At 54.5% G+C, this 27,644-nt stretch overlaps 3 protein-coding genes across 3 annotated transcripts in view; 2 read left to right on the top strand and 1 right to left on the bottom strand.

Moving 5' to 3' along the window:
• ZNF628 (zinc finger protein 628) overlaps positions 1-23,446 on the bottom strand; it is a 61,511-nt gene extending 38,065 nt beyond the window's left edge. Inside the window, exon 1 of the mRNA XM_029244303.1 lies at positions 23,263-23,446. Within this exon, the coding sequence (XP_029100136.1) occupies positions 23,263-23,392 (130 nt within the window). The 5' untranslated portion in view covers positions 23,393-23,446. The remainder of the gene's footprint in view (positions 1-23,262) is intronic.
• Positions 782-8,492, top strand: SHISA7 (shisa family member 7). Its single transcript, XM_029244600.1, has 4 exons — positions 782-2,355; positions 3,847-4,001; positions 6,062-6,211; positions 7,635-8,492. The coding sequence occupies exons 1-4, from the start codon at positions 1,340-1,342 to the stop codon at positions 8,279-8,281; spliced, it is 1,968 nt and encodes a 655-aa protein (XP_029100433.1). The 5' UTR covers positions 782-1,339; the 3' UTR covers positions 8,282-8,492.
• UBE2S (ubiquitin conjugating enzyme E2 S) lies at positions 22,016-26,900 on the top strand. Its single transcript, XM_029245354.1, has 4 exons — positions 22,016-22,250; positions 22,857-23,004; positions 24,355-24,545; positions 26,425-26,900. Exons 1-4 carry the CDS (start codon positions 22,248-22,250, stop codon positions 26,752-26,754), a joined length of 672 nt encoding a protein of 223 aa, XP_029101187.1. The 5' UTR covers positions 22,016-22,247; the 3' UTR covers positions 26,755-26,900.
• The last annotated feature ends 744 nt before the right edge of the window (positions 26,901-27,644 follow it).

Raw genomic sequence — 27,644 nt, 5'->3', positions numbered from 1 at the left:
AGATACATGTGCACTCAATGGGAAGGAATAAAGGATAAAAATAATACCAAACGACATTTATTAAACTAGTCCCACCCACCCACCCTCTCTCCCACTTCCTTGCACTGCTTTTATTTCTTCATGGCCTCCATAATGTCTTAGTGTTTCTTCATAACAGTTTTCAACGTGCATCCCATTAATTTGTGTCTGCATACTGGCTTTTTCCCCTCACCAGAAGGCAAACCCCATAAAGACAGAGGAGGAATCCTGTGGTTCATCTACTGCTGCATCCCCAGCCTCGGTAAACACTGCTGAAGGAACCCCTCCTGCCAGCCTGTTGCCATACAAAACAGCTGGGTGGACCTGTCCCATCTGGCCCCTCCCATCCTGTTCACCCTCCTATAAGTATAGCACCTGCGCTAGGCCAGGCACTGCCCTAAACTCTCTACACATATGAAATCGGTTCGTCTTTCCAACCACCCAGTGATAGCCATCCTTACCCCTGGTTTACAGATGGGGAAACTGAGGCACATGGGGACTTAGGTGTATCCAGTATCAGGCACCTGGCACATGGTGGAGTTGGGGGATGAACCACTACTACCCTGACTCTCCAGCTGTGCAAGGAGACACGTCAGACCTGAAACTGTGAGCATGGATGTGTGTGTGTGCGTGAGAGAGAGACAGACCACAGAGAGAGACAGAGACAGAGAGAGAGAGACTGAGGCTCAAGATCCCTTGATTATCAGACGTAAATACAAGAGAGAAATAAGCACTGGGGAAACTGAGGGCCACGTGGGTCTAAGGCAGCAGTTCTAACTGGGGGCAAACGTGCCCCCCGGGGGGATATTTGGCAATGCCTGGAGGCATCTTATGTTAACACGATGTGGGGGAATGTGAATGCTCCTGGCATCCAGCAGATACTGCTGAACACCCTACAATGCACAGGATGGGCCCCCACAAGCAAGTACATTCTGTGCCCAGATGACAGTAGCGCCCAGGGTGAGAAACCCTGCACTCCCTCTTTCCACCTCCTGGTCTATAAACTCAGGTTCTCAACTCCGGTCTCTCTCTCTCCTTCTCTCCTCCCCATCTGCTCTTCTTTCTCTCTCCTTCCCCATCTCCCCGACTCCTCCCATCTCGCCCACCCCACCATGCGTCTCCCTGCATTGCCTCCCTTGGTCCCCCACTGACCCATCCCAACCTCCTCCCCACTCTGCCCACCTCTGCCCTCCCTCACCTGCATCTCACCTCTGGCTTTCCCCTCTGCCCTCTCTCCCTCACCTGCCTCCATGGTTTCTTCTCCCTCCATCACATCTTTCCTCTGGTTTCTGTCCACCTCTCTTATTTCTTCGCACCCCCGATGCCACTGTCGACTTTCCCATTCTTTCCTCCACCACTCATCACTCACTCTGATCTTTCTCTGCCATTATCGTTTCTGTTCTCCTTCCGCGGTGTCTGGACATCCTCCTGTTGCTCCCCCATCACCGTGCACTGTCCCGTGGGGCTGCCAACTTTGGGTCCATACATGTCCCCTCCATCTTTTCTGTTTCTTGGTTTGTGCCTCTCTGTCCTTCTACCTTCCTTTGGCCTGCCTTCCTCATCATCTCCGGCCCCCATCTCCACATTTCTCCACCTCTGGCCATCTTTCTCCCGCCCGCCGTTCCAGCCTCGGTTCTCCCCGCAGCCTGGCTGCCCCATGCCGGCCCTCCTGCTCCTCGGGACCCTCCTGCTCCTGGCCTCGACTACCGGCCAGGCTGGGGCGCGCCCGTCCAACGCCACAAGCACCGAACCCCCGGGCCCGCTGCCCGCCCTGCTGGCGCACCTGCGGCGCCTGACCGGGGCGCTGACCGGCGGCGGGGGCGTGGCGGGCCCAGGGGCCAACGGAACCAGGACCAGCACCCCGAGTTCGGCCGGCGCGGCGGCACGGGCGCCCCCTCCTGCCGAGCTCTGCCACGGCTACTACGATGTCATGGGCCAGTACGACGCCACCTTCAACTGCAGCACTGGCTCCTACCGCTTCTGCTGCGGCACCTGCCACTACCGCTTCTGCTGCGAGCACCGCCACATGCGCCTGGCGCAGGCCTCCTGCTCCAACTACGACACGCCGCGCTGGGCCACCACGCCGCCGCCACTGGCCGGGGGCGCCGGGGGCGCCGGGGGTGCGGGCGGGGGACTCGGGCCCGGCCAGGCCGGGTGGATGGAAGGGGGCCGGGCGGGTGGCGCCGGGGGGCGTGGGGGCGAGGGCCCAGGGGGCAGCACGGCCTACGTGGTGTGCGGGGTCATCAGCTTCGCCCTGGCCGTGGGCGTCGGCGCCAAAGTGGCCTTCAGCAAGGCGTCCCGTGCGCCCAGGGCGCACCGGGAGATCAATGTACCCAGGTGTGTGTGCTCTGGGGCCGGAGGGTGGGAAACCTGGGGGCGGGGGCGGGGCCACGGGAGGTGGAGCCATCAGGGAGTGGGGCCGGTGGGGGGTGGGGCGGCAGGGTGCAGGGAGTATGGCCAGACACTGAGGCAGCCACCAGGAGCGCAGAAGCCAATGCCTGGAGAGATGGGCGGGACATGAGAATATATGTGACTTAAGTGGCAGTCTATGGAGTGACCGGGTAGGCTCGGGACTTCATTCATTCAACAAATATTTCTTGAGCACTTTCTGTGAGCCAGGAGCTGGGAACACAGCAGTGAACAAAACAAAGTCCCTGCACTGAGGAGTAAACCTGGTTTCCAATCCCAGGTCAGCTGCCTGCGGGCTGTGTGACCCTGGGGAATTTGCTTAAACCTCTCTATGCCTCAGTTTCCTCGTCTGTACAATGGGCCTAATAATTGTTCCCCACCTATTCAGACTGTAATGAAGATTACCTGGGTTAATTCATGTTGAGTCCTGGTACCTGGTAAGCCCTCAGTAAATGCTGGCTACCGTTATCATTAAGACAGTAAGCAAGGAAACACATGTGCAATATACTTTTAGATCCTGATAACTGCTGTGAAAAAAATAAAGTAGCATAACGAGTTGTGAATGGGAGGGACAGTGTTGTTTTACACGAAGTGGTCAGGAAAGGCCTCTCTGAGCAGAGACTTGAAGGAAAAGAGAGAACCAAGCAGATATCTGTGGGAAGGGCATTCCAGGCAGAGAGGAAGCCATAAGTGCAATGGCCCTAAGGTGGAGTGTTTGCAGGACAGCGAAGCGGCCCATGCAGCTGGAGTGCAGTGGGTGAGGAGGAGGTGGACAGAAGTAGGCAGAGGCCAGGTTTATCCTAAGTGTGATGGGGGAGCCCTGAGCTCCGTGTGTCACCATCTGATCCCTGGGCTGTGTGTGTGAAACTGCAAGGGATAAGGGCAGAAATGGGGAGACCAATTGGAGACTGTGGCAATAATGGTGAGAGATGGGGCTGGTAGAAGCAGAGGTGGTGACAAGCACTCCGAGTTGGGATACATTTTGGAGGGCGAATCCACAGGATTGCTAAGGGCCATGCAGGAAAGAAAAAGAAGAGTCAAGGGTGATTCTAAGGTTTGGGGTCCACATAGCACCCTTTATTGCCATGGGGAAGGCAGCAAAAGGAACAGGAGTGAGGTCCCAGGTTCAGGGTGGGGCAGGGCCACAGAGAGGACGATGTGGGAGGGACCGCAGAAGGGGTAGGGTCCAAATAAATAGGGGAAGGGGCGCTTCAAGCAGGAAGTGTGGTCCGAGGGACCTTGGGGCAGGCGGTGCTCAGATTGATATTAGCAAGGGGCGTGGCCAAAGGCTAGAAGCCGAGCTGAGCTAACGGATACACCCAAAGGTGAGAACGGAGAGGGGAAAGAGGCCTGCGCCCTCCCTCTCCCCACCCCCAGCCCCAGTCCCCAGGCCACTGACCATCCCTCTGCCACTTCTAGGGCTCTGGTGGACATTCTGAGGCATCAGGCGGGGCCTGGGACCCGCCCGGACCGGGCACGAAGCAGCTCCCTAACCCCGGGGGTCGGGGGTCCCGACAGCATGCCCCCGAGGACGCCCAAGAACCTCTACAACACCGTGAAGCCCTCCAATCTCGGTGAGTGAGAAGTGGGGCTTCGGCTGCCGCCTCTGCTGCCTCTGCATCTGCCCCCACCCCTCATCCCTGTAGCTCCGCCCTCCACGGATGGCTCCATCTCCCATTGCCCCGGCCCTGCCCCTAGCCACAGCCTGCTGTCTCTGCCTTCCCTGAACCGTTATGGCCGACACCTGTTTTGGGCAATGCACTGGACTTTGCAGTGAGCCAGACCTCCTCCCTGACCTCCTGTGGGCACCCTGGGTGGGAACCCTGGGTGCTACGATGGATGATTTAGATTTAGACATTCTCAACCCCTGCACTTGAGAAACTCATGTCAGACCACCCAACAGCCAGTGACACACAAGGACTCACTCAGTAACTGAATTATAATTTGTTGGGAGCCAGACGCCTGGATTCAAATCCTGGCTCTACCACTGTGACCTAGGGCAAGTGACTTCGCTTCTCTGGGCCTCAGTTTCCTCATCCATAAAATGAGAATCATAACAGTACTGTCTTCATATTATTGTTATTCTTATAGTTTATGATGAGTGCATCAGTGGGGAAGTCCAGGTAGCTGGAAGAGGGTTTGAAAAGGGTCTCATTTGGTGTGAGGGGGAGGAGTTCCCTCAGAACATGATGTTTGAGCAGTGGCCAGGAGGGTGAGGGGAGTTTCTTGGGCAGGGGGATCTCTGAGTGGCTGGAGCACAGCTTGTGAGGTGGCCAGAGCTGAGGCTGAGGAGAGGGTGGGCAGATACCTCAGGAAGGGCCTTGAGTACCAGGCTGAGCTGAGTGGCTCTGCCCTTGTCCTGAGGGCAATGGGGAGCCATGGAGGAGTTTAGAGCAAGGGAGAAGCAAAGTCAGAAGTGGGTGGAAGAACTATGTCTCTGGAACCCATATGAAGGAAGATCGATGAGAGGAAGAAGGCTCCAGAGGAGGCCTGCATGATGATCCAGGCAGTAAAGGACAAGGCTTGATCTGGGATCAGGAACGGAGGGGAGGAGATGGGTTTGAATAGTAGTGATAAGGAAGAAACATTTGACCTGGATCTTGAGGGGTGAGTAGGAGGTCTTCAGGCAAAGGAGAGGAAGGGATTCAAGGCCGAGAGAACAGCATGACAGCATGTGCAGAGGCCCTGTGGCAGAACTGAGCTGGACCATTTGGGCATCAGAGAGAAGTATGGCTTGAGAGGAGGGATGGGAGATGAGGCTGCAGATGTCTGTTGGGGACAAGTCACACAGGCCTCAAACGCCATCCCCAGCTTAGACTGTGTCCCATGGGTGATGGTGAGACATGGGAAGAGTTTCGAGCAGCAGAGGGACAGGGGCAGGTGTACATGTCAGAAGTACTGCAGTGGGGCTGATCTTGGAGATGGGCTGGCCATTTGGCCAGAAGGCTGGTTTGATGATCCAGGAGGGAGAAGCAAGTCAGGGCAAAGATTCAGTAGGCAGGAGGGACCAGAGCTGGGGACCAAGTGGACATGGGTGGGGATCCTTCCACAAGACCAGGACAGCGGTGCCAGCTGGGAGCAGGCAATGGCAGTGATGCCACCTCCCCTCTTGGTCCCCACAGATAATCTGCACCACAACTACCTGCACCTCAACGTCAACAGCCCCAAACACCACGCTGCCACTCTGGGTATGGACCAGGGCGGGGCTGCGGGGAGGGCAGGGCTCCTTCCCTTCCCACCCTTGTATTGAGCCGGAGCCAGGTGCCCAGCATAGGGCAGGTGTGAGACCCTGGGAGCCTGTCCGCACAGTCCAGCCAGGTAACCCAGTGAGGCTCAGTTTCCTCATTTCTATGCCAGAAGTGGTCTGCGGGAAGCTGCATGGAGTGCGTCCCTTCTAGCCTGGGGCGGGGCACACAACGAGTGCTGAGCAAACGCCAGTTGCCCCTCCTCCTCCTCCTTCCCCAGCAAAGAGCACCCGAGGGTTGGGGGGAGTGAGCACAGGGAGCTTGGACTGCTGCAGCTCTGAGGGGCTGGGATTCCAGATTTCTAATGCTCTAAGGGGGCTGGGGGCCAGAACTGCTGGGTCTGAGGGAGGAGGGCCTGGACTGACCCCGGCCATGCCCCTCTGCCCCAGACTGGCGGGCCATTCCGCCGCCCAGCCCCTCCTTGCACTACTCCACGCTGTCCTGCTCTCGGTCCTTCCACAACCTCTCGCATCTGCCCCCGTCCTACGAGGCCGCTGTGAAATCTGAACTCAACCGCTACTCCTCCCTCAAGAGGCTGGGTGAGTCCCGGGAAGGGGAGCTACCTGGGCGATGGGGCAGGGTCAGGGCCTGGGTTCAGGACAATGGACAGTGACCCGATAGCCTTCTAAAGCTTTAGATACCCCGCCCCTGCCTTAGATTTTTCTCCAAGTTTGTTCCAGAATTACCTGAGGTAATTTTGTATCACAATGACTTGGGGTGCTTTTTAAAAATGCAAACCCATGGTCCTCTCCCCAAAATCTATTGCATTCATCAGGACTTGTATTTGCAATGAACAGAAATACAACTTAAAAAAAAAAAGGTGACTATGCTGGCTTGATAACAGAAAGTCTGTGTGCCACAAGCTTCAGGTGTGGCTGAACCCAGGTGCTCAAAAGCTGTCTTCAGGATTCTACATCTCTCAGCTCTGCTGAACAGTGGGCTGGCTTCATTTTCAGATAGAATCTCCCCTTGTGATGGCAAAGACTGTCCTGAGAATTTTCAGGGCACTTCTACCAGAAGAGTCTCTCCCAATGATTCCAGCAAAATTCCCAAGCCTGGATCCCACTGGCCAAAAAGGGTCACATGCTTGTCCCAAAACCAATCACTGTGACTCTGATTGGACATTTCTGGGTCAGTGGCAGATCCCTGGTAGTGGAGTAGCCTTCAAACATTTTAAACGGAGATCCACAGTAAGAAAGGATTTTTATATTGTGTCCCATGAGACCCACATACACTGGCACATTTTTAAATTACAGTAAAGTTTTGAAACTTGTTATTATGGACATTTTCAAACACACTCGAGAGTAGAGGAATTGTAAAATGAGCCCCATGTTCCTTTCACCCAGCTTTAACAATGGGCAACATTTTGTTAATCTCTCCTCCCTCCACCCCATCTTTTGGTGGATTATTTCAAAACAAATCCCAGATATCATGTCACTTTATCCGTTAATATATCAATAACACACACAACTGAAATAAAAATTTTGTGAATGGTATTCACCCTTATTCTCTTATTATGGGACACTTTCTGATAATTTTCTATTCTATTTCATTTTGCCAAATGCTGGTCCCTACCCACAAAACTGACTTTTCAACCCATGAATGGGTCGAATCTCCAAGTTTGAAAAATACGTGCTACAGGATGAAAGGGAAGGGAAAGTGGTTCCTCAAAAGCAAGAGTTGGGTTCTACTCCCAAAAGAAGGGATGTTCCCAGGCAATTAAAGAAAAAAAAAAAGGTCCCCCCCATCTACAATCGCAGCATTGCAAGCTGGGCCTGGGAATCTGCATTCTGCTAGCTTGACTGTTCTGACTGGTTAAAATTGTGCCCCTGCCCAGGCTAATGACCAGGAAGTTCCAGGTAATGTCTGGGGTCTTCCTGGGGTGGGGGGTGCCCTAGGGAAGGGAGCACATTCTGGGCTGGCTGAGGACCCACCTCTGTGGTTTCTTCCCTTCTCCCCCAGCCGAGAAGGACCTGGACGAGGCCTACCTGAAGCGCCGGCACCTGGCAGAGATGCCTCGCGGGACACTGCCCCTGCATGCGCTGCGGCGACCTGGCACAGGGGGCGGCTATCGCATGGAAGGCTGGGGTGGCCCCGAGGAGCTGGGCCTGGCGCCCGCGCCCAACCCACGACGCGTCATGTCCCAGGAGCACCTGCTGGGCGACGGGGGCCGGGCACGCTATGAGTTCACACTGCCACGCGCGCGCCTCGTATCACAGGAGCACCTGCTCCTGTCGTCCCCCGAGGCCCTGCGCCAGAGCCGCGAGCACTTGCTGTCACCCCCCCGCAGCCCCGTGCTGCCCCCCGAGCCCGCCGCCCGCGCCAGCCTGGCCGCCTCCCACTCCAACCTGCTGCTGGGGCCCGGGGGGCCCCCTACACCGCTGCACGGGCTGCCCCCGCCGCCCGGCCTGCACGCGCACCACCACCACCACGGCCTGCACGGCTCGCCGCAGCCCGCCTGGATGTCAGACACCGGCGGAGGTGGGGGCACGCTGTCTCGCAGGCCGCCCTTCCAGCGCCAGGGCACGCTGGAGCAGCTGCAGTTCATCCCCGGCCATCACCTGCCCCAACACCTCCGCACTGCCAGCAAGAATGAGGTGACTGTCTGACTGTCTGAGGTCGGGCCAGGGGCTTGGGGGCTGCAGCCTGGGGCCCCCATCCCGGCCTGCATCCCCCAACACACACCAGGGGCCTGGGACCAGATCTGCGGTGGCCGGGAGGGCTGCCTCCAAGGACACTGTTTTGGATGAAATCATCACCTGACACAAAGCTTCCTTCTGCGATGTCATGTCAGATGAGACCCCTCCTCCTATGTCACAGTTTGAGGCAGGACCTCCTTCCCATGACGTCATCACAGAGGAAGAGGCCTGTATGTGAGGTCATCACTAGCGAAAATGTCTTTGTTCACCACAGGGACAAAACCTCCTTCCCATGAGGTCATCACAGAGGAAAAGGCCCACCCTTAAGGTCATCACTAGAGGCATCTATGCTCCATGGTGTCATCACAAAGCTCCCTCCTGTGATGTCATAAGAGGAACAATGCCTTGTCCTATGACATCATCCCTAGAGACAAAGAGTCCTTCCTATGATGTCACTGCATAGATAAATCTCATCCTTATGATGTCATCTCTGGCACCAAAAGGCCTCTTTTGACATCATCATCACCAGGAAAATATTTTCTTCCAAAGAAGATGCCTTTGTCTTTGAAGTCACCACTACAGACAAAGCCATCTTCCTGGGACACATCACAGGGGAAAGAGCCTCACCAGCTGTGTCCTCACTAGACATAAGGCCTCCTTTCTATGACATCATCACAGGGACTCTGCTTCCCTCCTGTGATGCCATCGCCAGAGAAGGTGCCTTGCCCTATGATGTCATCAGAGGGACTGTGCCTTTTCCGTGATGTCATCAGCAGAGATGGCAGCCCACTCTGGGGACATCTCCAAGACGAGGCCCCTTCTGCAATGTCACAACCAGACTCTGCCTGCTCCGAGATTACATACGCCGTGAGACACCTCCACTGCTGCTGCCAAGTCCCGGAACGGCAGGGCACACCCAGAGTCTATGACTATCCTGGGAGGGGTCACCAGAGAAAGTGCCCTGTCCTGAGGTGTCATCTAGGGGTGTCCTCACTGGGGAGGCTGCCCCGGCGGAGAGGTCTCTGCCACAGATGACAGTCCATCTGTGGATTGTTGGCAGTGGCCCTGCCCCAGCTGAGGCTCTGCCCCAGTGTTGTGATGTCATCACCAGAGACACTGCCTGCTCTGGAAGGCCATTACTTGTAGTGGTATCACCAGAGTTTCTGCCTTGTCCTACCATGACTTGGCTTGGTCACTCCTTCCCCTGACCCTAGAGACATGCCCTGCGGGATTTCCACCAGAACCTCACCTAAAGGGTGGTTGGGCCACGGGTCCTGTGTGACTCCTGGAGGATAGCACTCCCAGACTGGCTTCTGCTCCCACGGAGGCCACTCTGGCCCACCAGTCTCCTGGAGTCTTGGGACTCACAGGTGGCGCTACTTCTCTCTGCCGTAACTACAGACATCACCACCTCTGTAAACAAAGTCCTGGCCTCCTGTTGGGGGGTGGGGAGAGGTGGGAGTATGCCTGCCATTTATCTAGCTGATGACACCGTCAGCACCACAAGACTTCCACCACTCCTGGTGGTAAGTTGCACCTGGGGTCCAGTGTTAACCACGCCTGATGATGACATCATTTCCCAGGATTCCCTTTGACCTATGGTGTATTCATCTCCCAGGATCCACCATAACTAGGATATCATTCTCTTCCAGGATTTACCATAACTATAGTGTCACCTTCTCCCAAGGTTCCCTATAGCCAATGGTGTCATCATCTCCCATGAGCCTCCACAACCATGATGTCATCATCTCCCATGATTCTCCACAGCTGATGTCATCATCTCCCAGAACCCGCCATGACCAACGGTGTCATTACCTTCCAGAATCCACTAGAGCTGATGGTAACATCTTCCACCAGGATCCACTAAGACTGATGATGCCACAATCTCCCATAGTCCCCCATGATTGTGGTGTCATCACCTCCCAGGATCCACTTCAACCATGATGTCTGCATGCCCCAGGATCCAGCACAGACCTGGTGTCATCACCTCCCAGGATTCAACTCAGCAGTGATGTCACCACCTCCCAGCATCCATGAGTCAATGGTGTCCCAGAACACATGACACCCAATTAGTGTCATCACCTCCCAGGATCCACTTCAACCATGGTATCACCATCTACTGGAATCCACCATAGCCATGGCATCATCATCTCGCAGGATCCAGGACACCCAATGATGTCATTTAGCAGGATCCACTTCAACCATGTATCATCACCTTCCAGGATCCATCATCTTGGGAGCCAAGTATTACGACAGCTGTATTTCAATTGTCTTCTGGGTTCCCTTAAGAGGAACCAGCACAATACACATCATTTTCCCATTCCCTCAAAAATGGAGTGGGATGGGGCCCCCTCTGATGACATCATCATACTCTGGCCCTTCCTGATGATGTCACTGCCATGCTCCTGACTTAGGCTGACGCCTGCCTGCATCAAACACACCACAGACTTGGCCTTGGTCAGTCCTCCATCTCCCCCTGATGAGGGTATCCAGGTCCCTCCTGATAACTGCCCTTCACCCAGCCATCTGATCGGTGACAGGGTCAACAAAGAGACCTCTTATCATCACCAGAGGGGGGGCTTTCCAGTCCTCAGGTGATATCACTGTCCCTTGACCAATCCCTGTTACCTGGATCCCCACCCAGAGCTGCACTCCATTGGCTTGGGCCAAACTCTCCCTAGAGACCCCCCTGGGCTGGGTCAACACCTGCCGACCTCCCTGAGGCCTTCAATGGTTTTTCTCTGCTGCCCTGGTCATGGGGCAGGCACATCTGGAGAGCCACGGCCACTGCCAGTGCCACCTGTAGGGGTGGGAGGTGGTGCTCTGCATCATCCCAAGATGGCAGAGAAGCAGCATTCTCTCCTTCATCTCCCCCTCACACACTGGGGAGCCTCTGGGGTTTCGGGGATTCCCCAACACCCTACGCACAATTTGCCCCCAATTCTCTCTGTATATAGCCATGTTCTGGGGCGGCCATTCCCCCACTCTTAAAGGGCTACATGCCCCCTCTCCCAGCCCCCAGGGCGAGGTGAGGGGGCCTCTTCTCCCTCCCCTGGGCCGTCCCCCTCCCCTTCCTCTCTCCCCACAAATCCTGGCACCTCAGCTCATCCCTTCTCATCAGGAGCCTGGGGCAGATAACTGACCCTCAGCTCCCACCACACTGAGGAAACTGAGGGGTTACCCCCAATCTACCAGGGCCCCAGTGCCAGTTTGCCAGTTTTTCAACTCCACGCTTACAGCTGCTCCTTTGGGTTCCTTCAATCCCCTTGAGGGCCTCACCACGCCCAGTGTCCCTATGGCAGACTGTGACTTCCCCCAAAAGGAGCCAGCTTGGTCGCCTGTCCCTCCCAGACCCCTCCCCTCTGCTCACCACCCTCAAGGAGCCCTCAGCTTTCTCCAGCCCCCAGAATTGGGGGATTCGGGGCCTTTCAGCTTTTGTATGCCCCCCTCAACTTGCTCTTTCCCGGCCTGGATTCCAGGTATCTTGCCCCCTCCCCGCACTCACTTGACACAGGCTGCCTGACCCTGGGGCCTTGACCTCTTATCTCAAATAAGCCATAGTAGGGAGAGGTCTCGAGGTGGGTGAGGAAGTGGGCATGTCCTGCCAGATCCCCTTGATGCTTCCAGAGATGGGACCTCGCCACCTGAGTCTTCCCTCACCAGCCCCCACCACCTCATAAATGCATACACAGGCTTGTGCGTACACACACACACACACACTCCCATTCCAGTGAGGGGGCAGTGGAGGGCGGTACAGAAAGAAGATCAATTCTAGACCAAAAGAACTTCCAAAGCTCTGCCTGCTTCCTTATCCCTACCCACCCTATTCCTCCCCCCAACACCTGACTCTTGCCCCAGTTCCTTGGTGAGGACTGCCAGCCGAGCTGCAACTTGGTATTTTTTTGAATAAACAGATGTTTTCCTGATCCCCGGTCTCAAGTATACTGTCAGGAAAGGATGGGTTTCCATCTCTGCATTTGCAGGTCACTGGGGAGTCCCCTTTGTGGCCAAGGAAGGCGGGCATCTAAGTGTCTTTACAGGTAGGTGGTCAGGGCTGCTCCAGCTGTCACCAAGAGAGGAGTCAGGCACGGGGAGATGCACTGTAAGGTGCCTTCAAATCCTTAGTTTCTTCCTAAGAAAGCTTCTTCCCTCTAAGCAGGTAAGCATTTGTTTGCAGATTCTATTTGTTTGCGCCTCCTTATATTTGAATTCTTTGCCTGAACATCACTGAAGTGTGTGTGGGGGGGGTGCATCTGCATTAGTTTCCTGGGGCTGCAGTAACAAAGTACCATACAACTGGCAGCTTAAACAGAAATGTATTCTCTCCCAGTGCTGGAGGCTGAGAGTCTGAGACGGAGGTGTCGGCAGGGCTGAGTCCTTCTGAGGCTGTGTGGGAGAATCTGTCTGTGCCTCCCTCTTAGCTTCTGGTGGCTTGCTGGCAATGCTGGCATTCCTCGACACATCATCTTCCCTCTGTATGCGTGTCTCCTTGGCAAAATGTCTCATTTTATAAGAACACCAGTCATCATGGATTAGGGCCCACCCCAATGATTTCATCTGCAAAGACCCTGTTTCCAAACAAGGTCACATTCACAAGTCCTTGAGTTTAGGACTTCACCATCTTTGTGGGCTGGGAGCAAAATTCAACCCATAACGGGGTGTGACAGAATAGTCTAAATGTCAGTTTTTATGATAACTGGGAATCATTTTCCACACCTCTCTCCTCCCACCCAGTGCATTAAAATATTTCCATAGTGATGACTAGAATTGCCCCCTCCTTCTGTCTCAAGAAGTGCCTCTAAGGCTTGGTTTTATGAACTTTAGGACAGCTCACCTCTAGGAGCATCTAAGTGTTTGTTTACTAATATCAGACTCATATTACATCAGAGCATTAGTTTGCTCGTACCTCTGGGTTGTGTGTGCAGGGCATTTCAGCATTGATTTTATCATTAAGAAAACCCCTTCCTCTCTAGTGTATTTAAGTGTTTGCTTCTCAGATATTAGACTTTATTCCATATCAGTCAGGGTTCTCCAGAGAAACAGAACCAATGTGTGTGTGTGTGTGTGTGTGTGTGTGTGTGTGTGTGTGTGTGTATTCCTGTTAAGGAACTGGCTCATGTGACTATGGGGGTTGGCAAATCCAAAGTCTGTAAGGCAGCCGAAAACTTGGGCAGGCTTTCGAGGCTGCAGTCTTGAGGCAGGATTCGTTCTTTTCCAGGAAATCTGTTTCCGCTCTAAGGCCTTCGAATGATTGAATGTGGCCCACCATATGATCTAGGATAATCTCCTTTACTCAAAGTCAACTGACTGTAGGTGTTCATCTTGTCTACAAAATACCATCACAGCAACACCTGGGCTGTGTTTGAACCAACAGCTGGGCACATGAAACCTAACCATCCTCGCAGGATAGTGCTTGCTGGAAGGAGTGTGATCTGTGGTTGAGAAAGCCTGCCCCCCTTCGGTGCAGTTAAGTGTTCACCACCGGCTAGATTTCACCTGCTGAGGTCCATCTGTTTGACCGTAGGTTAGTGGGGTGGGAGGGGGTGGTGCCTTCAAGTACTGGTATTGGATCCCTGGTGAAATGCCCCACGTGGTGCGTGTAAGGGTTGTTCGCCCATTCTTAGAAATCGCCTCTTTGTGCTGGCGATTTGTCTATAGAAAATTGGGGGTGGGTGGGGAGGGAGGGTGGTGATGCAGTGTGTCGAAGTATGGAATCATTGAGCACTCAGAGAGTCTCCTCCTGGGCACAGACTAGGACCATACTTCCCTGCCTCCCAGATGTTAGATGTGCCAGATACAAACCCTTGTTGCTTTAACAACTGGGGCTTTGGGGCTGCTTGTTACTGCAGGACAGTGCAGCCTACTCTGGATGGCTTTTTTGCTGTACACTTTTGCACTTCTGAATTTTTTGTAGGTGCGTTACCTACTTTTAAAAAAATAAAGTCTAAATGTAAACGTCAATGGTGCCGGCTTTGACTGCCATTCCCCTAACTGAGCAGATGCCCAGGGGCGAGCTTAACACAGGAGACTAGAGTCTCATTCCTCTCCCATGCAAGTGATTAGCTTCCACTCTGAGTTGTAATGCCAAGGCTTAAACGTATGTATTTTTCATTCAACATGGCCTCTACGTGCCTGTCAACTACTTCATTTCTGTTCAGCCAAGAAGAAAGCAATCTGATCCACATGTACCGTGCTTTAGTTGAGCAAGTCAAGGATAAGATCTGGCATAAGCATTTTCGCCTTTGTAACCTAACATTTGCTCAATTTGCAACTCCACTGTGTTGATAAATACAGCCTCTGAGCAGCTATTCTTAACGGCATTTGAGGGGGCGGGCTTGCAAACTTCTGAAATCTATACCAGATGTTGTGTGCATGTGCCTTTCTTTTTTCTTTTCATTTCTTTTCAACTTTATATTTTGAAACAGTTTCAAACGTGCAGAAGTTACAAGAATAAGTCCAAGAACTCATGTACAGCTTTTGTCAATTCACTAATTGCTAACATTTCACCACACTGCTTTATGGTTTTCCTCCCATATAAATATTTTTTTTCAGAGACACTTGAGAGTAAGCTGCCCCCTAAGGGACATTTCTGAAGGACAAGGACATTCTCTTACACAGCCACAGTATAGTTATCAAAATCAAGGACTTAACACTGATGAAGTCCATGTTCCAGTTTCACCAACTGTCCCAGTATTGTCCTTTGGAGCAATTCTCTTTTCAGTCCCTGGTACCCCGGGATTAGGTGTCGAATCTGGTTATTGTGTCTCTCGAGGCTCCTTGGACTTGAACAGTTCTTCAGTCTCTTTCATGACACACGTTTCTGGAGTCCAGGCAGCAGCATAATTTTTGTTCCAGTCCCTACCACCAGACATTTAGGGTTTTCCCATTTCTCAATACTATGAACAATACTTTGAGGAATATCTTTTTGCACACCATGGGGAGCATTCACTTACTTTTCCCTGGGAAGACCTCCCAGGAGGGTGAACTTCTGGGTCAGAGGGAGGTGCATTTTTAAGACTTTTGCTACGCAACGCCAAGATGCAGTTCCGAGAGCCTTGCCAAGTCCACGTATGTGAGAACGTCCATTTGCTCCCACCCTTGCCGGCATCAGGCATTATTCTGTTTAATCTTGATGTGCATCAGAGGTGTCTGTTTTACGGCCGTTATAGGAAGCCCCTAGTTACTATTGTTTTTTTTTTGTTTTGTTTTGTGTTTTGTTTGCGGTACACGGGCCTCTCACTGTCGTGGCCTCTCCCGTTGCGGAGCACACGCTCCGGACGCGCAGGCTCAGCGGCCGTGGCTCACGGGCCCAGCCGCTCCGCGGCATGTGGGACCCTTCCGGACCGGGGCACGAACCCGTGTCCCCTGTATCGGCAGGCGGACTCCCAACCACTGCGCCACCAGGAAAACCCCTAAAGTTTGTTTTTGTCCAACATGAAAGGCTGTGCTCTGCGGTCTAGGGTTTTTGGAGCGGGATAAGAGCAACGCGTTTCATTGCTGCTGTCTGTCACTAGAGGGAGCACCTGATCCATTGCAGGCATATTTAGCAATTAATGCGGGCCCCTCCCACTGGGGTAGAGCTCTAACCTCTGTTCAGGGGCACAAAGGAAAGTGGTTCTTGCTAATTACCTACCACAGCCTTACAGTCAACTTGCTTAAAAATGTTAAGGGCACTAAGGGGCAGAGAACACATCAGCAACCACAGACTGTGAACTCAGAAATAAAGATGGAGGCATTTACTCATGAAAAGATGCTCAGCCTCACTGGGAAGAAAGGAAATGCCGATGAAAGATGAGGCACCTTTGACCATGACTGGCACATATTTTGAAGACTGCTAATACTCGGGCTCATTTCTGCATCAAAACATTGACATCGGCTGTTTCCTCTGCCTGGAACAGTCTTTCTCCTCTGGATAAGCACAAACCTTGCTCCCTCGCTTCCTTTAAATATTTGTTTCCTTCTCGATGAAGATCTACCCTGACTCCCCGCATCTAAAATTCTCCCCCCTCCCCCCAGTGTTCCCAAACCTCCTTACCTTAACTGCTCTAATTTTTATAGTAATATCTTTTTATACTACCAGCTTTTCTTACCCACTAGCCCAGGACTTTCCCAGTGCTGGCACTCACTGAAAGTCCAGCATCTTGGGCAACCCCGTACAGTTGGCCACCCTGGGTTTAGTGCTTACTGTTTATCTGTCTCCCCACCAGAATGGAAGCCCCAGGAAGGTGGTGTCTTGCTTCCTGTCTTCGTCACTGATGTATCCCAAGCACACAGAAACGCAGCCTGGCAAATAGTTGGTTCTAAATGAATTATTGAATGAATGGATCAGAGCCTAATGGTGAGGATCTAAATAAGTAGAATCCTGCCAAGGGCTACTTGGCAGAATTGCAAACACTCATGCTCTTTTGATCCTGAGATTCCACTTCTAGGAATTTCTCCTTCAGGAAAGCTCACACCTTTGCCCAAAGATAAACGTTTAAGGATGCTCACTGCAGCTTCTAGCCACAGACTGGACTGGCATAAACACCCGTTAGTTGGAGAATGCTAGAAACTCCCGTGTTCTTATCAAGGACCGCTGTGCATGCTGCCGAGGGAGGATGTGCGGGAATGTAAACGTCCAAGTAGTGTGGGGAAGAAGACACCCAGATATTAACAGCGGGTACCTGAGGGGGTGGGATTGCGAATGTGGGAGTGGAAGGAGAGCTAGAGCTGCACCTCCTACTTTTACTTCTTGCACTGCAGTAACTGTGTGAATTTCCCTCCAAGCATGTATTTCTTTAGTGATTTAATACAGATGAACAGAAGAAATGAAGATTAATTTCTGAAGCTAGAATTCAAGCCGAAGGGACAATTTGGGTTTCACTGAGCAAAAGTAAGTTTCCAGGTCTCCAATATTTAGGAAAGTAAGGACAGCCCTCCCCTAGCCCATCCCCTGCAGATTCCAGTCTCCCAAACTAACACAAAAGGCCCATCACTAGGCCATCTCCTGAGTCATTCTCAGATCCGCCCACTTCTCGGCCATAGCCACCACACTAGCCCAACCCATGACCAGCTCCCTGCTGGAGTTCCTGCTTCCACTCTGGGTCCTCCAGTCTAGTCTCTACCCAGCAGCCCTGAGCCAGAATCTCAACATCAGTACCAAATCCACTCACACGTCCTGGTGAGAATTCCTCATTGGCTCCCTAGGGCTCTACCAAGCGTAGCCCCTCCATACCTACCTCTACTGGCTCAGAACATTCTTCCTTCGGACCTCTCTCTCCCTCTTTCTCCACCCCTCTGGCCTTCTTTCAGTTCCTCCCATCTCAGTATTTTTTAAAAATTCTTTTTAGAAAAATAACATCTTTATTCTGACATATAACTCACATGCCATACATAAAACTCACCAATTTAAAGTGTTCTGGTATATTCATAGAGCTGTGCATCTATACCATCACAATTTTAGAATATTTTCAGCGCCCCAAGAAGAAAATCTACCCATTAGCTATCAACTCTCCATCCCCCAGTCCTAGGCAATCACTAATCCACTTTCTGTCTGCATGCGTTTGACTGTTCTTGACATTTCATATAAATGGAATCATACAACATGTAGTCCTTTGTGACTGGCTTCTTTCCCTTAGCATAGCGCTTTGGAGGTTCATCCATTTTGTAGCAGATAACAGTACTTCACTCCTTTCTATGGTTGTATAAGATTTCACTGTAAGTAAATACCAGTTAGTCTATCCATTCACCAGTTGCTGAACATGTGGGTTGTTCCCACTCTGGGCTATTATAAAGAACGCTGCCATGAGTATCTGCGTGTGACTTTTCACGTGGACATGTTTCCATTTCTCTGGTATACACCTAGCAGTGGAATTGCTGGGTCACACGGTGACTCTAGATTTAATCATCTGAGGAACTGCCACACTGTTTTCCAAATCACCTGCACCATTTTTCATTCCCACCAGCTGTGTGAGGGTTCCTATTTTCCACATCCTCCCCAACACTTATTGCCTCACTTTTTGATTATAGCCACCCTGGTGGTGTAATGTGGTAGCTCACTGTGGTTTGCTGTGCGCTTCCCTGGTGGCTGACGATGCTGAGCATCTTGTCATGTGCTTATTGGCCATTTATATATCTTCTTTGATGACCAGCACCATCTCTTCTCAGGGTTATTGCAACAGCCTCCTCCCCGGCCTCCCTGCTTCCGCCCTCATGCCCCTTCATTCTCTTCTCCATCCAGCAGTCAGAGTGAGACCCCAGCATTCCGCTGCTCAAAACCCTGCCATGGCTCCCTATTCCCCCAGAGACAAGACCACAGTCCTAGCCACGGCCTTCAAGGCCCTGAATGATACCGGCTCCCCAACTCCATCCACACATACATCTCTCTAACCTCAGCTCCCCACACCCTCCCCCTTGCCCACTCTGTTCCAACCAAACCAGCCTCCTTGCAGTTCCTTGCACGTGCTAGGCCTTTGTTCCAGCTGTTCCCACTGGCTGGAATGCTCTTCCCTGATAAGCACATAGCTCACTTCCTCCCTTCCTGCAAACTTGTGTTCACATGATACCTGCTTGGTAAGGCCTCCCTGGCCACCTGGCTTAAAATTCACAACCTGGCACACTCTGAGCCCCTCCCTTGCTCTACTTTTCTCTTTTTCCACAGCACTTGCTCCCTTCTAACATACCATGTATTTTATTTATTTATTACATTTCACTTCTGTGTCTGTCTTCTCTCACCACAGTAAGCCCCACAAGGGCAAAGATCTTTGTTTGCCTACGTACCCCAATCACCCAGAACAGTGCCTGGCACACAGTAGGTGCTCAATAAATACTTGCTGAACAAACACCTTGATCTGTCAGGCACTCTGCTAGAGTCTAAGAACAGGGTCCCTGTGCTCCTGGGGCTGCACTCATCGGGGGACAGAGACAAACACGTAAGCAAACAAATAATAAATTCTTATGGACCAGGAAGATCAAAGAGGGTGAAGTAAACAGAGCATGGGAGTGGAGGTGAGGAAGCTGCTCTGAGAGGTGACTTTTTTTTTTTCCAGCCGTGCTGCACAGGTTGTGGGATCTTAGTTCCCCAACCAGGGACTGACCTCAGTTCCTTGGCAGTGAGAGCGAGGAGTCCTAACCACTGGACTGCCAGGGAAGTCCCATGAGAGGTGACATTTTAAGGTGAGCCTAGGCCATGAGGAGGACAGAGGAGGAGGAAAGCTCTCCTGGCACAGGGGACTCCCGTGTAAACTTCTTCAGGTCAGGCAGAGATTGGCTTATAGCAGGGAGACAGACAGAAAGAGGCCAAGGGGGCCTCAGAGAGAGTGTACTTACGGATCTCATGGGAGTTTGGGATTTACTCGAAACGCAGTGTGTTGAGGGCTCTTGAAAAGTTCTTAGCAGGGGTGGGGCCTGTTGGGATTTCAGGGGTCAGTAAAAAGCAGCCTCCCTGAGGTCCAACCCCTGCCACTGCCTGTTTCCGTAAACAAAGGCTGATGGGAACACAGCCAGCCCCTACATCTGCACATGGGCTTGGCTACTCTGGGGCTATAGCAGCATAACTGGGTACGCTGGGACAGAGACTGATGGCCCGCAAAATCAAAAACCTTTACTGAGGTTTGCTGACCCCAATTTTAAGATGCAGGCGATTCCTTCCTTCTCCCTCAGGTCCTGTCGACGTCACCGATCCCCATCACGTCTCCCATCCCCACTGCCACCATCCTGCTCGCCTCCCTCTCTATTACTGCCCATGGCCCTGTCAAAGCCTCCAATGGCTCCCTAGGGCTTGAAGACAACACACCGCCCACCCGGCAGAGGCGAGAGACATAACCGCTACCCCCCCCTTACCTCTCGGACTTAAGCACCTCCCTCCGACCTACCCTCACTGGTTTCCTGGTGCCGCCCCAAACACACCAAGCGCGATCCCCTCGCCTCGCCTTTGCACGGGCTGTTCCCTTTTCTGGAATGCTTTTCCCCTAGACTTTCCCGTATGAAGCCCAATTGATCCTTCCTCAAGTCAAAGAGCAGCCCCCACCCCTCCCTTTGTAGGCCCTTGGCCCTGATTGTTCCTCTACGTCTTTATCACTCGCTGACATGATAGGATAGACTTGTTTACTGTCTGGCTTCCCCACGAAGACGTCAGCTCCCTGAGTGCGCAGGGATTTTGTCCCTTTTATGCTCAGCCATATCCCCAGAGTATCCTGCCTACCACATGATAGGTGCTCAAAAACAAAAGCGTACTGAACAACTGAGGGTGTCCAGAGGGGAATCATAACATCCACCCAACAGGGCTGTGGCAAGGATTCAATGAGATGAAGCATGCAAAGAAACTAGAACAGTGCCCTGCCCTGCCCAGCGAGCACCGGACCGATCACCACCACTCTCGTGACCATCATCAGTTACGTCTGTTGAGTGGACTTCTGAGATACAGCTCAGTCTGACCACCACCTCCGCCATGTCCCAAGTGGGGGGGGGGGGCCTGGGCAAGTCACTTGACCCCTCTCTTCCTTCAGGGTTCTTGGCTGTTAACTGGGCCGGACTCCTCTGCACCCGGTGGGATAAGACCCAAGGCGAGGCGCGTGGGATGCCCGCGTGCGGCCAACCTGCCACAAACTAGTCATGGCTACGGCGGTGGGCGTCTCTGCACGTTCCTGGCCCCTGTTCCAGAGGCTGGGGCCCCCTGAGGAGTCTTTTCGGGACCAGGGCAGAGAGGGCCTGACGGGGGCGCCGCGGCCGCACCGCACAGGAGCCGAGGAGGCGGGTCAGCTCCCGGGCCTCCCGCTCTCAGGGCGCCGACACTGGGCCGCCCGGGGCGCTCTGCGCCGGTTCCCCAGACAGGGAAAGGGAGTCCCGGCGAGGCCTGGCTGGCGGGAGGCCGCTGTCAGTCACAGGCAGGGCCAGGCCCTCAACAAGGCCGGGGGGCTCTTCCTTCTTTCTCGGGCACAGTCCTCACAGGAGGAGACTGAGGCCTGGCTGGGGCCAGAAGTCACACACTGGACGGCCAGGCGTCTAAGCCTTCAGCGCCGGGTTGACACACCACGCAGGTCACAGGTCATTCTCAGCACAAAATGGCGCCTCTGAGAAAAACGTACAACGATTCCCAGCGCCCACCCCCACTCCCGGCTGAGGAAGGGGCGCGGGCTTCCGCGCACACTCATTTGCATACACAAAAATCAACGAACTTCACTGGCTGCGAGCGCCTGGGTCCGCGCTAGGCAAGGCTCCCATTGGTCGCTCTCCATTTCCCTCGCCCCCCCAACCCCCGTACTGCCTTCTCCGTCAAGGATTGGCCCGCGCGCGTCTCGTGACGCCACTCCACGACTGCGCGTCCCTATTGGCCGGCGCGCCTTCTATCGTCCTTTTAAACCGCCAGAGTCCCACCTCCCTTCGCCCTGCCCAGGCTCCACGGCCGACCGTTAGTCGCGTGAGTGATCTCCTGGGCGTCGGGGCGCGCGCGTGCGCAAGCGTCTCATTCAAACGGGCCAATCAGCGGTCGCGTCGCCCTTCACGTCCTCTCTCACTCTACTTCCCCTTCTCCGCCACTCCATCCTCCCGGATCCCTCCCCGACCACCGCGTACCCCCATTGGCCGGCCCGCCGAGCGCCCCCTCCCCAACTTGGGCCTGCAGCTTGCTGGAAGTGAGCGAGCTCGTCGAACGCCGAGGGCCGTGCGCGCTGACGTCACGGGTCGAGGCACGGAGAGAGGGGCCCGCGAGGGGGCGCGGCCTGTGGGCGGATATAAAAGGGCGGCGGTGCGCGCGCGACAGGCTTAGTGCGGCCGGGCACTGGGGGCAGGTGGAGGTGTGGTGCGGTTCGCGGCGGGCGTCGGAGGCAGCGGGGAGCAGAGCGGGGCCGCCGGGGCCTCGCTAGGGCCGCAGCGGCAGCAGTTGGGCCCCCCGCCCCGGCCGGCGGCCGGAGAGCGCAGGAAGGGGGCCGGGGGGACCCGCCCCCGGCCGGCAGCAGTCATGGTGAGCTAGGCGTCCAGGCCCGGGAGGGGTGGATGGGCCCCCCCTAGAGGAGGAGGCGGGATCTCAGGAGCCTCTCGCGGGCGGCTTGGGGGATTGGAGGGCCCACCTGGGTATCCCGGGCCTGAGATGGGCCCAGGGGCCTTCCTGTAGGCGGGGCGGGGCGGGAGGGGAGGGCCCAGCCGAGCTCCGGGCTTTTTGGCCCGCCCGTGGGTGTTTCGGGAACAACGACGCTCCGCCGCCGTCTCCAGGCTCGAGTTGGGGTTTCCAGGGTGGTCTTAACCAAGATTAGGTGGGGAAGGGGGACCGGCATAGGCCTCGGGCCTGCCCGGAATCATTCGGGGACCTTGCGGAGCTACGAGCGGGCTTTGGGGTCTTCTGGGGAAGGTGGAGTCATCCGCAAGCCCTCTGCAATCCGCCCTATTTCTAGTGGGAGATCAGCTTGGGGCGGTCGCCTGAAGCATCCTGGGTTGGGGGTTCTGGGAGCTCGGGGTGATTGACAGCCTGGGACTGCAGGAGTAAGACTAGGGTGCCACTGCATCCTAGATCCTGCAGGAGGCACCAGGCCCTGGCTCTGCCCGTGGCTCACCCCCTTGTCTCCATACCTAGAACTCCAACGTGGAGAACCTGCCCCCCCATATCATCCGCCTGGTGTACAAGGAGGTGACGACACTGACAGCTGACCCACCTGATGGTATCAAGGTCTTTCCCAATGAGGAGGACCTCACTGACCTGCAGGTCACCATCGAGGGCCCTGGTGAGTGTGGGAATGAGAGGGAGGGGTGCACTTCCTAGATCTCCGTCAATCTTAGAGCAAGGATAGGAGGCTCCCACTGTAAGGTGGACTGCCAGACCCTGAGGACGCAAGGGTAGACATGACAGGCACACCTGTTACACATGGTGCTCACAGTATGCAGGGCAGGACATTAGAAATGACAAGTAATTGTATATACTTTCCCCGTAAGTGTTGTGAGAAAAATTCTGGGGGCCAGGAGAGCATATAATGGGGCCTTACCTGGGTTTGGGTGTTTCTTCCATCCTGAAGTATGGGTAGGAATTAAGTGGGATTGGGAAGAGGATGCCAGGTGGGGAGAAGTGTCAGCAAAGGCCTGGAGGGGAGGCTGGATCATCTCAAACTCCTTCATGCCGCCAGTGTTAGGTTCTCTGGGGACCAAGCAGAGAACAAGCCAAATGCAGGCTTTCAGGGAGATAACAGTAATAACCAAATAACTACAGGGGACCGTTTGATCTTGCAGAGTGGCTTAGCAGGTTGTTTCACGTGCACTACATTTAAGTTATTAGTTTAATTTTTATAAGTGAAGAGTGTGATGAAGGACCTAGTCTGGAGTTGAACTTGTGGGGAGGGGGTCAGGGAAGACTTCCTGAGGAACAGAAGAAAAAAAGACTTGTGAAGCTTATAGGGAACAGATCTTTTAGAGCTTGTAGGCCTCTTTTAAAGGAGTTTGGAAAGGAAGCCTTTGTAAGGTTTAAAGCTGAGCCAGTGGGTCACTTCAGACTTCACTTTGACTTCAGTGAGGGTGGGGATAGAATCTGGAGGCCAGTCAGGAAGCCGCTGACCATGGGCATCCATCAGGTGAGAGAAGTGGTTCTGATGGACTTGGAGGTGGGCTCAGATTCAGGAGTGGACCTGGAGGTCAGCTGCCCAGGCTATGATGGGTGGGACGTGGGGGCTGGGGCATGAGGAACAGCCATGGGTCTGGAACAGCTCCCAGTGTTTGCTGCGGCAGGGAAGACCACGGAGTGGACAGAACTGTCCTGACATTTGCCTGAGAGGCTTCCAAATAGATGTTTTTCTAAGGAGCTGAGTGGGCACGTGTGTCTGTGCCTCTTGGGAAGGGTGTGCTGTGCCTTCACTTGGGAGTGAAGAGGGATCCGTGGGTGGGGACCACCAGTCAGGGGGTTTACTCTGAGCTGGGGGTGGTGCCTGTGGCCCCCTGGGAACCTGGGCCTGTCTTCCTCTCGAGAACCCCCCGTCTGGTGGAGGAGGCGGTGGGGCACTTGCCTTGCAGCCAGACCGAGGAGACTGGTTTTGGGGGTGCCTGGAAGGCCTGCGTCTCCTGACACTGTCCCCCTCCCTGCATTCCAGAGGGGACACCATACGCCGGAGGCCTCTTCCGCATGAAACTCCTGCTGGGGAAGGACTTTCCTGCCTCCCCGCCCAAGGGCTACTTCCTGACCAAGATCTTCCACCCAAATGTGGGCGCCAATGGTGAGATCTGCGTCAACGTGCTCAAGAGGGACTGGACAGCTGAGCTGGGCATCCGGCACGTGCTGCTGGTGAGTTCTGCCTGGGCCTGGGCCTCCCTCCTGGACGCATCCCAGTGATGTCCAAGCCACGGAGCCTTGTTTCTCTTCTAAAGTCAACACTGAACTGGTTGGGGCTTCTACATAAGAATCCAGATTTCCAGCTTTTCTGGAAGGGTTGGCAGTGCCCAGCTACCTTTGCTGTGGAACAAGTGATGGTTTGTGTAGCAGGACGGTGTTCTGACATGTACAAGTCAAGCGTCTGGTTAGGGTGAAGATAGACTTTCCAGTATCCTACAGCGTACAGTTCATTGGTGTTTCAATAGTCTCAGCTTGTACAACCATCACCATTGTCATTCCATCGTTCCTCAACCAGAGGTGGCTTTGTTCCATTGGGGACATTTTTAATTGTCACAGCTGGGGGTGCTACCAGCACCTGCTGGGTGGAGACAGGGAAGCTGCTGCACATGGTGCAGCAGGGACCACCCCGCGGAGAACCATCCAGGCCCACCTCAGCCAAGCTGAGGTGGAGACAGCCAGACTACTCTGGTGCTCCAGGGTCCCCGTAGGCCACTTAAAGCATGTAGGTCACCTGATGCCTCTCCACCCCTCTCACAAGGTGAAATTTAAAAAAACAAACACTGAATTTCTAATGAGCCCCTGGGGCAGTTGGTAGGGAGGATGGGGAATTGGGGTTTCCTGCAGGGCCCCGGGGAGGATTGAGCACCAAGGTAAACAGACCCCAAACCTTTCCCTCCTCTCCCTGGAGTGTCAGTGGTGGCTGCCAGCAACACCAGAGATGAGCTCACAGAATAACTCCCAAGTGTCCCCAACAATCCCTAGGGCCTGCAGTGCGGGGCCCAGGCCAGGCTCAGCCATGGGAGGGCAGCTGTGGGAAAGGCGGGCAGTCAGGCCTCTGGTTGTGGGGTGCAGTTGTCAGAATTAGGGTGTGATGCTGGTCCCTCATGATTATCAGTGATGTGTGTTGGGCCAGGTGCTTTGGGGAGTACTTGTTACTGCCCCCATTTACACGTGAGAGCATTTCACCTGCTCAAGGCCAGACAAGTTCTAGGTTCCTGGGGTGCTCTGCGTTCCCTTTTAGAATCAAAGTGGAGGTAAAACAAACACGGCTTAGGGGCCACAGCTGTCTGGGTAGACTCCTCTTAGAACGGTCCATTGGGGGCTGGCTGGTCACACCTTTCGGCCTCGATTTACTCTGCAGTTAAAATGGGCAGATTAAGGAATATTGAAGGCTCACTTCCTTCCTGGACCACTCTCGACTGTCCTCGGGCATCAGTCTCTGTTTATGCCCTGGTGCCTTTCTCTTGGGTATTAACAGCTTGCCCAGCCAGGATTTGTGCCTCTGCCCTTGAGATTCCTGTTAAAGCCAGCGATAGCTGTAGCTTTAAGCATCTTCCTGTAGTGTAATGTAGAGCTGGTTGTCTAGTTGCTAGTTCCTAAGTTGTCCCCCTCGCTTCCTTTTTTTTTTTTTTTGGGCTGCATTGCGTCTTCGTTGCTGTGCACGGGCTTTTGTCTAGTTGCAGCCAGCAGGTGCTACTCTTCGTTGTGGTGCGCAGGCTTCTCATTGCAGTGGCTTCTCTTGTTGCAGAGCACGGGCTCTACAGCACAGGCTCAGTAGTTGTGGCGCACGGGCTTAGTTGCTCCGCGGCATATGGGATCTTCCTGGACCAGGGCTCGAACCCATGTCCCCTGCATTGGCAGGTGGATTCTTAATGACTGTGCCACCAGGGAAGTCCCCCCTCACTTCCTGAATGACCTGGGGCGAGTCACTGATCATGGTGCCTGCACGCGTGTGCCATCTGGGGGAGCGGTGTTGGGAGTGGAGGCCACAAGGCCGGACGTGTGACGCTTGGGGGGCCGGCCCCCCCTGACCCTGGCGCTCTCCCCACAGACCATCAAGTGCCTGCTGATCCACCCTAACCCCGAGTCTGCCCTCAACGAGGAGGCGGGCCGCCTGCTCTTGGAGAACTACGAGGAGTACGCCGCCCGCGCACGCCTGCTCACAGAGATCCACGGGGGCGCAGGTGGGCCCAGCAGCGGCAGGGCCGAGGCCAGCCGGTCCCTGGCCAGCGGGGCTGTGGCCTCCACCGCTGACCCCATGGCCCCTGGGGGCCCAGGAGGGGTCGAGGGGCCCATGGCCAAGAAGCACGCGGGTGAGCGTGATAAGAAGCTGGCAGCCAAGAAAAAGACGGACAAGAAGCGGGCGCTGCGGCGGCTGTAGTGGGCTCTCCTCCCTCCCTCTCCCACCCGCCACCCACCTGCCCCCAACTCTGTCTCTAAGTTATTTAAGTTATGGCCGGGGTGGGGGAGGGCACGGGGGCACTCGGACCTGGATTTGTTTTTCTAAATAAAGTTGGAAAAGCAGCTGTTGTTGCCTCCACCACCCTGGCTTTGAGCAGTGGGCACCCCAGCCCGAGTCTTCACGTGGGCTGAGCACAGGTCTCTCAGCTCAGCGGGCCTCCTGTTGGAGTCAGAGGCGCCCTCTGTCTGAGGGGTGCAGTGCCAGGCACGGGCCTGCTGCTGATCTCTCCTGCCCTTGTTCTCCTGAAATGGGCATAGTGGCCGGGCAGTGGGTGTGGAAGCCCCGTCTGTCTGCCATGCGCTGGGGCACTTGATCCCGCTCTAGCCAACAGAACATGTTCCTGTGGATTTCTGTATCATATATCAAAAATCCCAGGCCTAAGGAGACACCTGTCTTACAATTTGTGTTGGTTGGAAGTTGGTGTGATGGGCTGGTCGCTGCTTGGGTTTCAGAAGTGAAGTTGAGGATCCACTGGGCACGTTCCTTTCTCGGGTCCTCTTCAAACTCAAAGCTGGCGGGATTCAGTTTCTTGGGGTCGTAGGGCCTGGGGCTATCCCCAGCTCCTAGAAGCTGCCAGGGTTCTCACCCCACAGCCCCCTTTTGTGGGACCCAGTTGATTAGATGAAGCTGATGAGCCCCGGGTGATAACTTGACTGCAGGAACATGTCCCAGCGTGGTCACAGGTTCTGCCCTCACTCCAGGGGTGGGGGCGGGAGACCCGGCGGCGCACGTCAGCTTCCTGCATGCACCCCTGCGGCATGGCCCTTCTCCCTGCCCTGTTCCTTCATCTGCAGGAGGGCAGACCTGCT

The sequence above is a fragment of the Monodon monoceros genome, unplaced genomic scaffold (assembly GCF_005190385.1).
Source record: "Monodon monoceros isolate NGI ecotype Baffin Bay Population unplaced genomic scaffold, NGI_Narwhal_1 Super_Scaffold_10, whole genome shotgun sequence".
NCBI lineage: Eukaryota > Metazoa > Chordata > Mammalia > Artiodactyla > Monodontidae > Monodon > Monodon monoceros.
The sequence above is the reverse complement of the archived record's forward strand: the minus strand, read 5'-3'. Positions and strand labels throughout refer to the sequence as shown.